This window comes from Podarcis bocagei (assembly GCF_964188305.1).
Source record: "Podarcis bocagei genome assembly, chromosome: 1".
Taxonomy (NCBI): Eukaryota; Metazoa; Chordata; class Lepidosauria; order Squamata; family Lacertidae; genus Podarcis; species Podarcis bocagei.
This window is the reverse complement of record NC_138125.1, coordinates 50,658,047-50,674,375: the sequence shown is the minus strand read 5'-3', so window position 1 is coordinate 50,674,375 and position 16,329 is coordinate 50,658,047. Positions and strand designations below refer to the sequence as shown.

The 16,329-nt window shown below is 40.9% G+C and overlaps 1 protein-coding gene across 21 annotated transcripts in view; it reads left to right on the top strand.

Moving 5' to 3' along the window:
- The window catches only part of GPHN (gephyrin), a 246,991-nt gene that overhangs the window by 150,753 nt on the left and 79,909 nt on the right, over positions 1–16,329 (top strand). For 15 of the 21 annotated variants that reach the window (XM_081164303.1, XM_081164317.1, XM_081164320.1 and 12 more), the window contains 2 exons: positions 834–941; positions 11,343–11,477. In XM_081164303.1, the coding sequence (XP_081020429.1) occupies positions 834–941; positions 11,343–11,477 (243 nt within the window). The remainder of the gene's footprint in view (positions 1–833; positions 942–11,342; positions 11,478–16,329) is intronic. The other 6 variants (XM_081164322.1, XM_081164304.1, XM_081164316.1 and 3 more) reach the window with 1 other exon arrangement.

The window sequence follows — 16,329 nt, the reverse complement described above, 5'->3', positions numbered from 1 at the left end:
TGAATTGAGCCCTGAATATCAGCGTTCTTGTAGTTCAGGGATCATGTCTTCAAATGATCTCAATACAATATTTTCCCCATGTATAAAACTGTTTTCTTTAAATGTGTATATCACATTGTGCGAGCATGATGCAGATAGTCATTTGTGACCAGTGGAAGCTGAATTTTAAACAATAGTTCATAATATTACATGGAATTGTGCCCTCGCCACCCCAGTCACAGTGATCTGGATGGTTCTTGTCCACCCACAGTCTTGGGCGAGGAAAGTCCTGATGCAGCAACTGTTAGGCAGTGCACACAGCTCTTTTAAAAGCAGCACAAGTAAAGGGCATTGCACATTGCAGCCTTGTTACCACAGCGATGGGGAAGCAAATGTGCTCACTGAAAGTCCTGGGCACCCCACAAGAGCTTAGGAGCCTCTTGTGAGCCTGTGTTGCTTTCAATATTTCATGTTGCAGAATGGCATGGGATGCCAAGAAAGAGGTGACTAAGCAAGTGATGGAGGAATCGGGTGCTCTTCAATCTGCTTCCTTCCATAGCTGTTGCCAATTGGGCAGCAGAATAAGACTGTTGCCAACTGGGCAGCCGACCCAGGCATTGGATATTGGGCAACATCCTACACCCTTGGTGTGCCCTCCTCCAAGGTACTGTGGTTATGTTATCCATTTGCTCTTTTAAAAGCAGAAAAATACCTGAGATCTAAACTAGTTGTGCTCATTAAGCAACTTGTATTCAGGTATTCCATGTTTTCATCCTTGTTCCTCTATGTCACTGCTTGTTTAGTTTCATGTTTTGCTGTCACTGTATTCATAGTTATTATGTATTGTACATTAGAAGCATCCATCCTACACCAGTTCTGCTGTTATCATGGCAAAAGGTGAACATCCCATTCCTGGTCTCATCTGTTATTCCCATCACGCATCAGGCAGTGCAGGAAAACCGGTAAGACACACCTACCAGAGGGTTTTGCATGAATATCTGCAGACATTCTGCCTGCCTCCTCCACTCTGTATAAGGAGGAGACATAGCTGTTCGTTTATTCCCACTATCATAGTGTTGTGTTCTGAGCAAACATGAACTAAATTGTTATTCAGTACACTCTTATCAAGTATATAGTTTAAGATCATTTATTTTAGATGTGAAGCATTAATTGTAAGATATTGGTTGCTCCCAGATAGAAGCTTTTTGGTTTGGTTTAAAGACGTTCTGGCAATTTGATCAGCAATGAAAACTGCCTCAGACATTTTTTACTTTCTGTATTATGGTATTTCTGTTACTGCAACGCTCAAAGGTTCCTTCAATTCTATAGAGCATTGGTGGCTGCATCTGGGCTTCAAATTGCTTGGCCTTGGATGACAGCCAGATATTTCTGGTATCCATCACTAACACTTTTCTACCACTTATTCATCCTAATCCTAATCCAGTTCTTGTTGTTGGTTTTGGTTGACTCAGAAAGTGAAAACTGAACAGATAGTATCTAAATTGTCTTTTGTATGTGTGTCAGTTCCCCCTCCTAAATGAGCAGTACATTGTGTTTTAAAGAGAATATTAATATAGCCAGTTAGTCAGCCATCAGATCATTTTGGCACGGCAAATAATTGCTCCCTCAACATACAATTGAAATCTGGACAATAACCTCCTTCTGACTCTGAAAAACGGTATCTGACTGACTGTGTTAGAAAGCTGAGGCAAATAGAATCAGTAAAGAATCTATAATTGAACTTAAAACACCATTGTTTGTGTCCTACTGTGTCAGCAAAAATGAATGTCCTCATCTCTGTTGCCCCTATGTGCATAGAGATGTGGAAGACATGGGAGAATGAACAGCAGAGTGGGGATCTCCTTCCCTTTGACCTTCACCTTCCCACTTACAACATAACTGTTGCATTTTAAAGCTATAGTTAGCCACTTTGAGAACTCTGGTTGAAAAGTGGAATATAAACCTACAAAATAAATAAACTACGAGAGGGGCAGAGGGAAGGACACAGATCTCTTTCACTTCCTGCTCATTGGCAAGATATTGATGGAGGGAGTGGAGAAACAGGAGTTTTTCTCCCAGTTTTAACTCCCAGAGGCCTCTGTGTACAAGAACAGAGTCTCCCTTCTTCAACCTCTCCCAAGGAAATATTTCCTCGCAGTGGATATGCAGCAATCATTTTGCTGCACTTTCTGCAAGGATAAAGTTCGCTGGAATGATTACCATGGTAACGACAAATGTGATTATCCTTTTCTTTTACCTGCATGCTCACTCAGCCAACAAAACAAATCAAGTGCAGGTCCCTTTTGCTTCTTTTTTTCCTGTGGAGACAGAGCTAATTAATTCCCTTTCAGTTAAGTAAAGATTGCTGCTCTAATCCCAGTTTTTCTAAAACTCAACACTTCAGAAATATTACTACTCTCCAAAAAATATTATGCAAGTAGCCATTTGTAGCAATTAAATTAACTTTTGTGTTTGCCGTTAAGCAAGTTGCAGGATGCAACAAGCAACAATGTACTCAGTTTTCGTCCTCCTCTCATCTCTCCTCCTCCCTATCTAATTTTCATGTACCCAGAGAAAGTTTTAGGGTGGCACAAATTGTGCAGTCTCACTGGGCATCACACTGCAGGAGGCACCAAAACAATACTGTAGAATGGAGCATGAGAGGTGGGGGTGATGCCCATCTGAATTTTAGCATTACATAGGGCACCACTGAAATCTGAGAGCTTAAAGTCCACCACTGACCTACTCTTCCTTCCCCTTCTGTCCTGATCTTTGACCCCTCTTCCTTCCCATCACTCTTTGTCCTACCACTTCTGCCCTCCCCCTCTTGGTCTCTCTTCCCTACTCACCTCCACTCCCTCTCTTCCATGCCTGTTCTCCCACCCTCTGCTTTCTCCTTCCTTTTTTCCTTCATGCTTGCACACACTCCCCCCTACACCATTGTGCTTGCCCCTAGAAAAAGGAAGCATACAGGTGGAATGGGTATCCTCCAGATAGAGATATAGAAAAATCAGTTTTTTTTTTATTTTCAGGGTATGTTCTTTCTTCCCCAGACTCAGATGAGATGAAAGAAGAGAGGGGGCTCACAGCCCCTGGAGTTCTGTCTCTACAACAGAACAGGAATCGATTGGGCTCTCTGAGGTCAAACTGTACATCCAAAGGCTACTTTTGTGGGGAGTGAGGTGGGGTGATGACAATTTACTGTGCTTAGCCAGTCTTACCATCTGAAGCAGCGACCAGGTCTTTGATCTCAGCTGAGACGAAGCCCACTTCCACCCCCAGTTTTGTATCCTCTGCATCCGTATGCAGACAGTTACAGATAGAGGGAAAGGACTATCATACTGACACAGAACCTTCCCATGAAATATATGTTTGAGTGCAGATTTAAAGATAACTTCATTTTATCAGAACTCCCTTTATTTAGCTAATGCATTTCTATGAATCATTTCTACTAAACTTTCCTGAACTACTGGTGTTAAAAAGCCATACTCAAGAGTATTTTTTATGCTGGATATCGCCCTCTGTTCCTAAAAAGGCTACCAAAGTAATTTCATTCTTGTGAACTGCAATTTTTAATTATATAAAAAGCATTATAACATGAAAGCTATTGAGCAACATCAGCCAATTTTTGCAATATTAACAACCTCTTGTGCCATCTGGTCTTAAATTCCATACTTCTTTAAACTTTTGTGATACACCTAGTTTATTTTTAAATAAGTGAAATTCTTCATGGTTTACTGTTGTTTTAAAGAAGATTATTAAGTAGAAATGCTAAACTGATTTGTAGCAAAAAACTCCCCAAAAAAGTTCTATAGTACCATACAGATTGTTATGGTCTAATTATGTAAAATGTGCCAGTTTCTCAGATTTAGAAGACATGAGGAAAGAATCAGTATGACCTTGGTCCACTCAATTCAGCAGTTAAGTATGTGAGTAAACCATAGCTGTCAACATTTCCCTTTTTTAAAGGAAATTCCCTTATTCCGAATAGGATTCCTCTCAAGAAAAGGGAAAAGTTGACAGCTATGGGATAAACATAGCCTCAGAAAGAGATAACATCTTAAGGACTTTATTTTGTGGGTTAGTTTTTATTTTATACTAATCTTTGGATAATTTAGTAGCAGAAAAAATATGAAAGTGCATATTCGTTCAAGTTTGTCCTAGTATCTTCAGGTTCAATTGCTTGTAACAGTAGACCAAATTAATGTAATTAGGTTACTAGCCTAAGATGATAGCAAGAACATAAGAGGACCAGTCACTAGATGATTATGTCATGAAATTACTGGTTTTCTTTTACAATTTTCAAAGTTTTATATGATGGGGTTTTCCCAATGAGCTCTAGAGCAGGGGCAGGTAGGGAAATTGATCTGACCAGCAGGTTGGATCCAGAACTGGTCTAGCTTCTGCAGGCCACTTTTGACAGGTGACTGGGAAAAGAAATATAAAAGTCTTATGTGAACCTTATCTGCTCATATGAACCAACCTGGACCCTGCAGTCATCATTTGAGATCCCTCTATGAGTGCCTCCTCCATGAGAGGTTCAGAGGATGACAACATGAGAATGGGCTTCCCACTTGTGTAATGCTCTCCCCAGGGAGGCTTGCCTGACACTTCCGTTACATATCTTTAGGCGCCAGGCAAAAGCTTTCATCTTCTCCTAGGCCTTTGGCTGATTAAACCATCCAAGGCCTTTTAAACTGGAGTGGTATTCTTTTTGTTTGTTACTATGGTATGTAGTTTTGTGTTTTTATATTGTAAACCGCTCTGTGATCCTCAGATGTTGTTGGCATCCGTTTGTCTCAAGAGACAATAGAGTGCACCGCTGGGACTGAAGTCAAACCACTAGAGAATTACAGCGCCTGCTGTGACTGTAGAGACCAGTAACTCATAACTGTTTCCTCCTGCATTGTGACCTATCCAGGACACAAGTGTGTATGGAAGTCCTGGGCTGCCCAGATGACAAGACCCCACTTTCAGCCTCATTGAGCACCAAGGAAAGTGGGCTGCAGGAGTTGCCAGAAGGAGGCATACAAGATGCCATCCAACCATCTTAGGGACTCCAGATTTGTGTAGCACTTACTCCTTAGCCTTGTCTTTTCGCAAAGATGTCCCACAACAAGCATGGATGTTTCCTTAGGGTTTACTCCCAAAACAAAGCCTTTATCATGAATGAGTATATCCACAAGGCAGCAGAGGTTTCGGATCAGTGTTTTCCTTCTCCTAGATGGGCTACCTTCCCAGGCTGGCAAACCCCATCTGCCCCTCACTTCTACAACAGCATGTGCAGTAACTGCCTTATTGACCGTTGAACCCACTATTGGTCTTGTCCACACAATCTGCCAGGGAATATGCAGGGAAGTCCTTAACTCACTGAGGGTTTGGGACCTATTGACTACCCTCACCTGATTTAGCTGGCCAGTTGAAGCTGTTTCCCAGGGAGTGGCCACTGTTGCGTGCTGACAGCTTCTAGGAGCCGCTGGTGAGAGCTGAGTGTGGGGTAGAGACCAAAGGTGGACAAACTACCCCAGAAGGAGCAGAAAGGAGCACACCAGACATACTACCCCCTCCCCAAATAACCCAACACTGGTATAGAAATATGATTGTGATGATGTGATGATGATGATACTGCAGGTTAGTTTTTATTTTATTTGATACTAACCTTACACTAATGACATCATACGACTCAAGTGATTAAACTTCAGAGTGTGCTCCTGATTCTTGCTTTGCAGCCCCAGCTTGAATTTAAACCATAGCTGCAAACTTTATTACTTAAAGCAAGACTTTAAGCAAGGATAATCTTCCTTCAGGAGCTCCATTTGGTGCCATATTTCAAGCACTCTGGAGCTCTTAATTTGCAGCTGTGGCTTTACCTGCCTCACATCTGATATCATATGACATCAGTGTGGGGGGGGGGGGAGAGCAGTGTGTGTGGCTTCAGGAGAAACAGCCAAAATAAAGCCAAATTTGAGCCATTGGCTAGAGGTTCCCCATGCATGCTCTAAAAATTATTTTGAAGTCATGCAGCTGGTGCTGCCACCATCTGCTTTTTGCAGATGGTTTTCTTCCTCAGTGCTTGTGCTAGCCATCTCACTTGTGACTTGAAAACTCAGTGGTACATTATCCTAGAATATATACCTTAATGGAACAGAGAGGAAGCAGTGAAGTGGAGCTGAAAAGAGAGAGGTGTGAGCAGCTTATCATCCTGGGCAGAATCACTCTACCAACTGCTGAAAAAGTGGGGAGCATCTCATAAGAGAAATAGGGAAGACACCAGTTTCTTTCATGACCTAATTGACCATTTTAAAGGCTTTTATCCTAAAGTATGTCATTTGCTTCTATAGAGCAAACGTCTTAGTGTGTCTTCATCTCCATTCACTTGTATTAAACGGGTGCCTTATTTTCATGCCCCAAGGCTTAAACAGTGCTTCCCTTTTGAGTGCTTCTCTGTTAATTTCATTGTGCTAATTTCTTCCTCTGTTATCAGACATATTCTGCTGTTGCTGGTCACTTACTTGGCTTTCTTTCTAAAATCTCATTAATAAAAGTAGCCTTATTCTCAGAATAACAGTAAAACTGAAATTTGGAATTAAAAAAAATCAGTAATGGCCACATGTAGATATGATTTTAGCTTGAAATGTACGGTAAGCATTTCTACAAATATAAGTGGCAAAAATGGGATAATTCAACAAACTTATAAAAGTCTAATAGGGTTTTTGTATTCTTAAGGGAAATTGAGAAAACCAGCTATGTGAGTTTACCTCTCTGAGCTGCCCAATACTGTGGAGTAGCCTAGGGAAAATATAAAAATGTCCCCTTACTCTCTGGTTTTCACAAACATCCATAAGGAACCTGTAGAAGATTTAGTCAGCTAACTCAAAATAATTGGAATATTTCCTCAGAGAATCAGAATACTGAGAGCAAAAATAGAAGAAATAAGAAGAAATCCATTTACTAAATTCATTTTTCACTAACTTCATTTCTTTAGATATTAACATATGAATCAGAAATCCCTGGCTAAATGCATTTTGAACAATGGAATTGTTTACAAACAAAGGTGCTTTTAGGATCTGAATACTACTGGCTTGGTTCCAGCCTTGCCTGCAGCAGAATTCCACTAATTGGGTGTTCCTACAGGTGGGGGCTTTTTCAATTATTCCTTCAGCCCACTGTGCCCCTCAAAAATATTTTCCATAAAGTGCAGGAGACCTTCTGGAACAGCATGGGAAGTGACACTGAGGTCTGCAGAAGGATGGAGAAATTGGCAAAAATCATGTCAATGTTTCTGCATTGCAGGGGGTTGGACTAGAATATGACCCTAATTCCTTGGTTTATATCTCTCACCCACAATCTTTTGGCAATTGCTGTGGGGGTGCAGAGGGCAAAAAATCATCCAGAGACAGTAGGGGATGGCAACCCCCTCAATAGGGGGGATCAGCCCCTTGCTTAAAAATATTGAGGGGGCTGAAGCCCCTTGCACCCCCTATACCCGGCGCCCCTGCCCCCCTCCTCTGCCCACCAAATTAAGAGAGAAAGGCAGCTTTCCCTATTTCTGAACCCCTGAATTGCACAGAAAAATAAAACACAGGCTTTCCCCACATTTCATGAGAGCATACAGATAGAACAAAAGGCTCTTCCCAGCCTCATATTTGTGTAAGAAATAAAAGCAGCCAAATTAGTCTTAAGTGAAACCATATCCCAGCCCATATACCAGTAATGTTCATTGCATAGTATGGGAACCCGTTGCCCTTCTGAATCCCTGACTGATCAGTATGGAGTCCATTGGTCACACCTGTTAGTCTTTCCTTTCTCCTCCAGGGACTCTTCTTCTTCCCATTGCTGTTTCATGGGAGAAGGATACCGTTATCCTGTTCAAGTGGTGGGGGGAATGCTGTGCTTCTGAGGCTTCATACAGAGGGACTGCTTGCTGATTTCCACAAGGGCAAGACTATGGGCTTGTCTGCATCAGAGTTTAGTGTATTTGTAGCTGTTTGCATTTACATTTAATATGTGTAGTATATGTGGTGTTACCCTCAAACAACATCAATCTCTATGCCTTCTCCCTGTAAATTTCAGTTTATCCTATATGGGGATAGTTTGATTTGGTGAAACTGAGCTCCAAACTGCTCCACACAAAGTCACAGACAATTTGTTTTTGTGGGTGGATCGATCATCATTTCGGCTGTTCCCCTTTCCATGCTCATTGCTTCCTCAGTGCTTTCATTTCTTTTCCATCTGTGCTTGTAACAATTTCTAGTGAATGGAGAAAGTTGGGTGTGTGTGTTTTTTTTCTTTTGATCCCTCAGATTTTCACAAAACTGAAAAACTGCACAAGCTAATAGTGATTATATATATATATTTGCTTTCGTAGATTTTCACGGGTACAGGAATGCAGGTTTTGGTGTCTTCGGGTGTCTTCCCGTGTAAGAGTTGGGGTGTCTAGGCGACGTTTCGACGAGGTCTCACTCGTCATCTTCAGGCTGGTGCTTTCGGCTTCTTGTTACTGGAACAGAGCAGGATCTCAGTGTTTGAGTTCCTATAAATACTGTTGAGGGGGTGTGGTGTATAGCCTCCAACGTTCTGGGCAGAGAGGAAGTTCCCAGGTTAGTGTGTCTTTTCTTCTTTTGTTCATTAATTACTTGAGGGATATCTTGAGTGATTTCTTGAGTGATATTCTGAGTACCACTTAGGAGGGTCATTAGGTGTGGATTAGTTGCTAAAGCTTTCGTGTCTTGACCTCTTGAGCTTGTGAAGAGTTTTTCTGAGAAGATGGCTGTACTGCAAATAGTTGTGCTCTGGCTTGGCTTCGTGTATAGGGGCGAGCTGTGGTTTTGTGCCCTGTGCCAGCCAGATCTGTGTAGGGATTGCAGGGGGGTGCAGCATCCGGAGGTGCCACTATGGTTTGGCTACTGGATGGTGTCTGTAATTTATCTATGGAGAGGGTCTGGGTTTGGGTCTGGTGTGGTTGATTGGAGAAGGCGTTCTGTGTGCCTCTGGTTCTGGTGTCGGTTTTTGTGGGGAGGGCTAATTTCCAGATGTCTGGCAGGCGGGACGTGTCGTCACGCTTGTTCATGTTGTGAGGGTGTTTCTCTATCTCGATGGCTTCCATGATTATTCTCTTGTGGTGATGTTCCATGTTAAAGAGCAATTTGGAATCTGCAAAATTAATTTCGTGTCCTGTTTCTTTCATGTGTTGGTAAAGAGAGGAAGTTTTTTCTTCTTTTTTGACGGCATTCTTGTGTTCTGCGATACGTGCATTTATTTGTCTGTTTGTTTGTCCAATGTACGTGGCTGGGCAGACTTTGCAGGGTATTTCATAGACCCCTTGGTTTTCTAACTGGATTTTATCTTTGGGGTTTCTGAGGATATTGGCTATTTTTTGGTTGGTGCAAAAGGCTGTTTTGATATTGTGTTTATGGAGGATTTTGCTAATTTTATCTGTAGTGCCTTTGATATAAGGAAGGAGGGCCATGCCATTGTTTTCTTCTGTGTCTTGGTTTTTGGGGGGTGTTTCTTTTTGGATTAGCTTCGTAACCCTGTTTTGCTGGTATCCGTTGGCGATTAACACATTTGAGAGATTCTGTAACTCAGTTGTCAAGTGGTCTTTGTCAGCCAGGCGTTTGGTTCTGGAGATGAGAGTCTTGGCTACGGAGTTTATTTGTGCAGGGTGGTGGTGTGATTGTGCATGTAAGTAGCGGTTGGTGTGTGTTTTTTTCCGGTAGATAGTGTGTCCTAGGGAGCCATCAGGTTTTTTGTAGATTAGGACGTCAAGGAAGGGAAGTTGGTTGTTGGCTTCTATTTCCATAGTGAATTGTATTTTGGGGTGTAGGCTGTTGAGATGTGTGAGGAAGCTATCTAGTTTTTCCTTCCCGTGTGGCCAAATTACAAAGGTGTCGTCAACATATCTGAGCCAAAGTTTGGGTTTGTGTTCTGACTTGTCTAAAGCATTGGTTTCAAAGTGTTCCATGTACAGATTTGCGATGACCGGAGAGAGGGGTGATCCCATAGGTGCTCCTTCTATCTGTTTGTATCTTTGTCCATTGTGGATGAAGTACGTGTTGGTTAGGCAGTGGTTGGTCAGGTCCATGATGTATTCGGGGGGATTGTATTTGTTTTGAATGGCTGTCAAGGCTTCATTAATGGGCACTTGTGTGAAGAGAGATACAACATCGAAGCTCACAAGTAGGTCATCGGGATGTAGGTTTTGCTTCTTTATATATATATATATTCTTTTGATCCCTTCTTAAATGCTAGCCCATTGCAATCGTCTAGCTTGGAGGTTCTCAGAGTACAAGTAACCACAGCCAGGAGATCCCTACTTATAAATGTCTGGTGTGTCAGCCAAAGTTGGGTATAGGTACCACCAAGTCCCTCAAAAGTGTCAATGATGAGTCCAGGAGTACCTTCAAACTGCACATCTGCACCTTCAAGGGGAGTGCATCCCCATTAAGAACTGGTTATTCTGCCAGCTTCTGGATGTGGGAACCATCCACCCATAGCACTTCCTTTCTTTATGGATTGAGCTTCAGTTTTTTTGCGAACATTCAGTCCTTTACTACCTCCAGATCCTGGTTCAGGACTTCTACTTCTTCTCCTGGTACTGATGGCATTAGTACTAATTAGTACTACTAATTAGTACTAATACTAATGCTGGGAAATATATAATTATCATTATATTGGATTCTAAAAAGTCTGTTCTATTCTAAAAGGGGGTGAAGACAGGTTGTAAAAATTAAATTAAGAAGGGATCCCAAATGCACTGTAAAGAAATGGCTCATAAATATTTTTGAAGAGTTGAAGAACCAGAAGCTTATTATTCAAGCTCAGCAACTCCACTCTCAAGTTCAGCATGATGCTTCTCCACCCATTAGCTCTTCTCGGGGTAACTTCTCACTCCCTCACAATACTTTGGGCAACATGCTACCATTTTTCTTTAATTCATATAGAAATATACTCAGAGATGACAGGTGTCAACAAAGGGAGCCCAGAGCCCTATGAGCAGGCGTTTGTGTTGGAGAGGATGCGAGCCCTAACCCCAAGACTGCCCAGTGCCCCCCCACCCTGATTACCAGGAGGGAGGAAAATGATAATCTGCTCCATAGGAGCCAACTCCTAGGTGCCATGGGGGCTTCGCTCCCCCAAAAAAGTTTTGAAGGGGCTGGGGCTCCCCAAAGTTGACGGGCATTGCGATTTGAATGATGTCTGTGCACTGCATCATGTGATTGGTTAGTCAGAGCGAGGCTTACCTGGGCCCCCACAATATTTTATTCAAGTTGGCACTATAGTCTATTTTGAATATAAATATTTTGATATTGAGCCATTTTATAATGCAGTGTGAAATTAACTAAATTTATTTTTATGCTTAGATTCCAGATTCCATCATATCTCGTGGTGTCCAGGTGCTTCCACGAGACACGGCCTCACTTAGCACTACCCCTTCAGAATCTCCTCGTGCACAGGCCACCTCTCGCCTCTCCACTGCTTCCTGCCCAACACCAAAAGTAAGTACTGTGCCTGTCCAATATTCATGGGATGTTTGTCTGGTTGATAAATGCCTTCTGCTGCTCGCATGGAAACTTACTCTGTGGAGACTGATAAATGTGTGAAAGATAGTTCACTTGTACATGCATTGCTGTCCAAGCAATAGTGTGAAAGAAGAAAGAGGGTATGAACGTTCTTAGATTAAATGGCTGCTGTTCTTTTGAACCACTGCCGTTAAGCCTGCAATTCTTATATCTAAAAGTGCTTGTCTGTTCTCTATTGCAATACTAGTCATGAATCCCTTACAGTGTTTTATTCCCCCAGGAAAGTGCAGTTAACCCTGCCCCTGAATCAGTAGAACTAGACTAATAGTATGCTTTCTGCAAAAACATTTGTGACTTCTTGATCTGTGGCATTTCTCTGCCTCGGCATCATCTTAGCATATTTAAAACACTTTCAAGCCAAACAATGTTTATTTAACTTGGATACTTGCTGCCTTCTCTTTGGAAATTCTAAATTACATAGAAAGAAAGTTTTAATGCCAACCTTTTAGACTACTAGTCAGTATTTTAGGTATTATTTCACACTGGTTTTACTTATGCAGGTGATCCAATATGTTTGGTATAACACTCAATGTGTGATATATTTGTAGCAAAGTTCGGCAACTAGCAAGAGCAGTAAATATATAATTTATTTTAGCAAGTGAATTCCTCATCTGTATTCAATTGGTACATATCATATCAAAAAGCTTTCTTTCTGACTTGTTCAATATTGCAGTGTTTAATAAAGGAAATGGTAAAAAGTAATCCATCTTATCTAATTGATTGTGGTTCCCAGATTCTTAAAATGATTGCAAGTGTCTGGCAGTTAACTTTTTTTGCCGAATTTATTTATTTTGTATCAGCAAGTCATAGTAACATACCCAGCCACTGACTTATCTTTGTTTCAATGTTTTGGCATTTAATACTGATTGCATGTCTATGTTAAAACAGATTAGAGGAATTGGTGGACAATATAAAATGGGTTTCCTAAAGAAGCTTGTTGGAACTTTAAATTGCACTTGAATTTGTTTCTTTCATCAGCGGGGTTCAAAATAAACTGAGACATACTTTGAAATACTATTATTGGGGGAAAACTTGGAAGTTTATTAAACTTGAGTGAACAAGATAAGTAAAAACTATAGGCTCAGTTCTTGAGGTCTGTGCCTTAATTTCTCTGTCTGGAAAAACATGTTGATACAAAAGGTGCCATTTTTAGAAGCTGAGTTTAAGCAGAATTTTAATGTTTCAAATTCCTTTTGTCAGTTGTTGCTATGCAGAGATACACTGAAGTTTTTCAGCTGGAGAAGCTGGATATTCAGCCTTGAACTTTCTACATGCAGTGCATGTAATACCAATGACCTAAGGCCCCACAATTTTTGATACCACATGGTTCCAGTTTTCCTTTCCCTCCAATTTCCCAGCAGTCTCTAAATCTATATGTCTCTTACTGCTCACCAGCCACTTCCAAAAGTTCCCAGAGCCATCTGTAACCACATGTGCATGCCCAGGCCAAATAGCAGAGCTGGATTGGACAGCTTGGAGAATTACAAGTGGCTATCTGCTATCAGATGCCCTGTGTTGACTTTTAACCTATTATGCTGGGGAAAGCAGATTGCACAGATTGCATTTAGGCTTTGGTGCAAGAAGATCCATGACTCAAGGGTTCTGTTATTTCACTGAGTTAGAGCAGTGAATACTTTATAGAACATTTTATATCTTACTATATCAGCACGGTGTGTCTGGGGGCCATGCCTTCTCTTTACCAGTACCTAATAAAAGGTGACTGAAACCTTCCAGGTTTCAATTATTTTTAGACTATTGAGAAAAAACAAACCCTTCAATGCCAACATTTGGATTGTTCAGAAAAGTTTGGGATTGTTATTTTTTATCCTTTGAAAAGCTCTAGCGCGTTGTAACTATTATTGTTAAATAAACTCTGAATTATCCTGCTATTGCTATAGATAGGCTAACTTACTTCCTGACATACGTTAATACTACTAAGCGAACCAATGTTGTGATGATGTACTGCTTGATTTTTATGACTAGAGTGTAAGTTAGAGAAATCATGCACTTGAGAATTCCATTAAGCATTGTTTGAATGCTAGAACATTCCTTCCTTCCTGCTCATACTGAATTTGCACTGGATAGTTTGGGATTTTTTCAGGTTCTATCTTGTTAAATGAAATTTAAATAGTGTCCACTTTATATGTCAGAGGAAAATTATTAGATTTCAAATGTCTGGAACTTTTTTACCGGTTTCATTCCTCTTTTCAGAGAAAACCTGTATAGTAAAATTTAATCAGGAGTGCTGGAAAAAATGCATCATGATTTCTTTACGAAATTCTATCTGGTTTATAACTTGATGCACTATACTGTTTTCAAAATTACATCTTGGAGAGATACTTGTAACCTAATTAAAGCTGCATTCTGAGTAAATGTCAAAGTTTTAGCATAAACACACACATATCTATATTATATCTATCTATCTATCATCTATCTATCTATCTATCTATCTATACACACACAGAGATACAGAGGTGGATTTAAGGGAGTGTGCTGGGTACAGAGCCTCAGGGATGCTATGATGTAGTGTGCACACACACACACACACCATATATATATATACATATATATATATATATATATATATATATATATATATATATATATATATATTCACATATGTGATATTTTATCTTACTGGCATCCCATGATATTAAAAAATGACTGCTTTTAAGAGAAATCCCTTGTTAATTTTGATAGGTGAATTTAATATATTTTGGGGTTTTTGGTTTTTGCTTATTGTAGCAGCTAGGTCATTAGTAGTGTGTCGGCCAGCTCACTCATGCAAACAGGATGCTCCCCCCTTCCCCCCCCCTTTTGTGCAATCTCTCTTGATTGTCCCTGGTACAGAAGCACATGGAGAAATGTCACTGTGACCTGAGCTCTAAATACATATAGCCAGCAGTAGAAGGCAGTCATTTTCACTATCATGTCAGGTTTTTGTCCAGCAAGTATTCTCAGAGAAATCGCTGCTTACCACTGCTGGCTGTATCTGTCTGCAGCTCTGTACATGCTGTTGTATCTCTCTTCAATTTCACACTCAAGGGTTGATTGGGAAGAATTGTATGGAGCAACGGAAAGCAGACCGCTTCCATGTATAAACTAGCCCTGAGATCACTTTGACTTGTTAGGTTGAACTCGTTGAAATTGCATTTGCCAGACATCTTTGAAATACATCCTGATAAATAAAATAGCATGAAATCTAAAGTAGAATTGCTGGCAATGGTAGCCAAAAACAGGGGGGAAATTGTAGCAGGCTTTGAAGGGTTAAGCATTTCCGACAAAGTGTCTTGCTTTCCATTTCATTGCACCAGTTTTAAGTGAGTATAGCTATTCTTCAGTAAGACTAGGAAAAATAAAATGGGGAATAATGTTCATTATGACTAAGTCTCTTTCTTTACTGTTAAATATTTGTACTATGGCTTACTTATCTAGCCAAAGGCTATATCTAATTCTTATTTCAGAGAGCATGATGGGGAATTTAATTTGCTGAAGATTAAATTTCTCATCCTGCTGCTATCCTAATTTTAGATATAAAATGAGGAGCGGAGTTTGAAAATGATAATCACTAACTAGGTCAAAGATTTTAGTCTTTGTAAAAAATATATCCTTTGTTATTCACACATCTCTTGTCAACTGATCCTCCCCCTACACCAGGCAATGTGACCTCTGTGCAAAAAACTGGACAGGTTACCGAGAATCAATCTGCTAAAAATGGTGCAGAGACTTTGTGCTTTCTAATCCAATTTCTTGTTAACTAAACTATTTTGGTCAAACCATTTTATCTTTTCTCATGATGAACTATTGAAAAATTAAGATATTTGGTAAATGTAATAAATAGTGAAGTCTTGTAAAATAACCCAAAGATACAGAGAATTCTTGCTAAAAAGGGAAATACATCAATTGGCAGAAGACAGCTGAACATTTAGACATTAACGTGTTTTAAGGGGCAATAGACATGACCATAAAAAGTGCAGAATGACAGAAAAAACCATATTCTGTCATAAAAAACATGAAAAAAAGACAAGAGCCTTAAATAGGAGCTGGAGCTGTGCCACAGTCGCTAGTTCTGCTTTCCATGAAATTCTCTGAATATGAAGGGACCCAACTCGTCTTAGCAGCTATTGACTCCAGTGGAGCAGAGGCAGCAATGGCTCTACTGAAGCTTCTGAACTGCTGCTCAAGGAGGGCAATACAACCTCCTCAGGCCCAGGAGGTACTGGCACAATGGGCTCCTCTTGTACAAGTGCTTCTGGTTTAGTATGTACATCCAGGGCCACTGGCCCTGAGGGCAATTCCAACTCCAAATCCTCAGCCTCATCCCCTGAAGAATAATCTGACCCTAGGATTACAACGCTCCTTATGGAAGCAAAAACCCAGTTAAAAAATAAAAGGCAAAAGCTTTTTGTTTTGTTTTTTACATATACAGTAAGGTAAAGGTAAAGGGACCCCTGACCATTAGGTCCAGTCGTGGCCAGCACTGGGGTTGCGACGCTCATCTCGCTTTATTGGCCGAGGGAGCTGGCATACAGCTCCAGGTCATGTGGCCAGCATGACTCAGCCGCTTCTGGCGAACCAGAGTAGCGCACGGAAATGCCATTTACCTTCCCGCCGGAGCTGTACCTATTTATCTACTTGCACTTTGACGTGCTTTCGAACTGCTAGGTTGGCAGGAGCTGGGACCGAGCAACAGGAGCTCACCCCGTCGCGGGGATTCGAACCGCCGACCTTCTGATCAGCAAGTCCTAGGCTCTGTGGTTTAACCCAC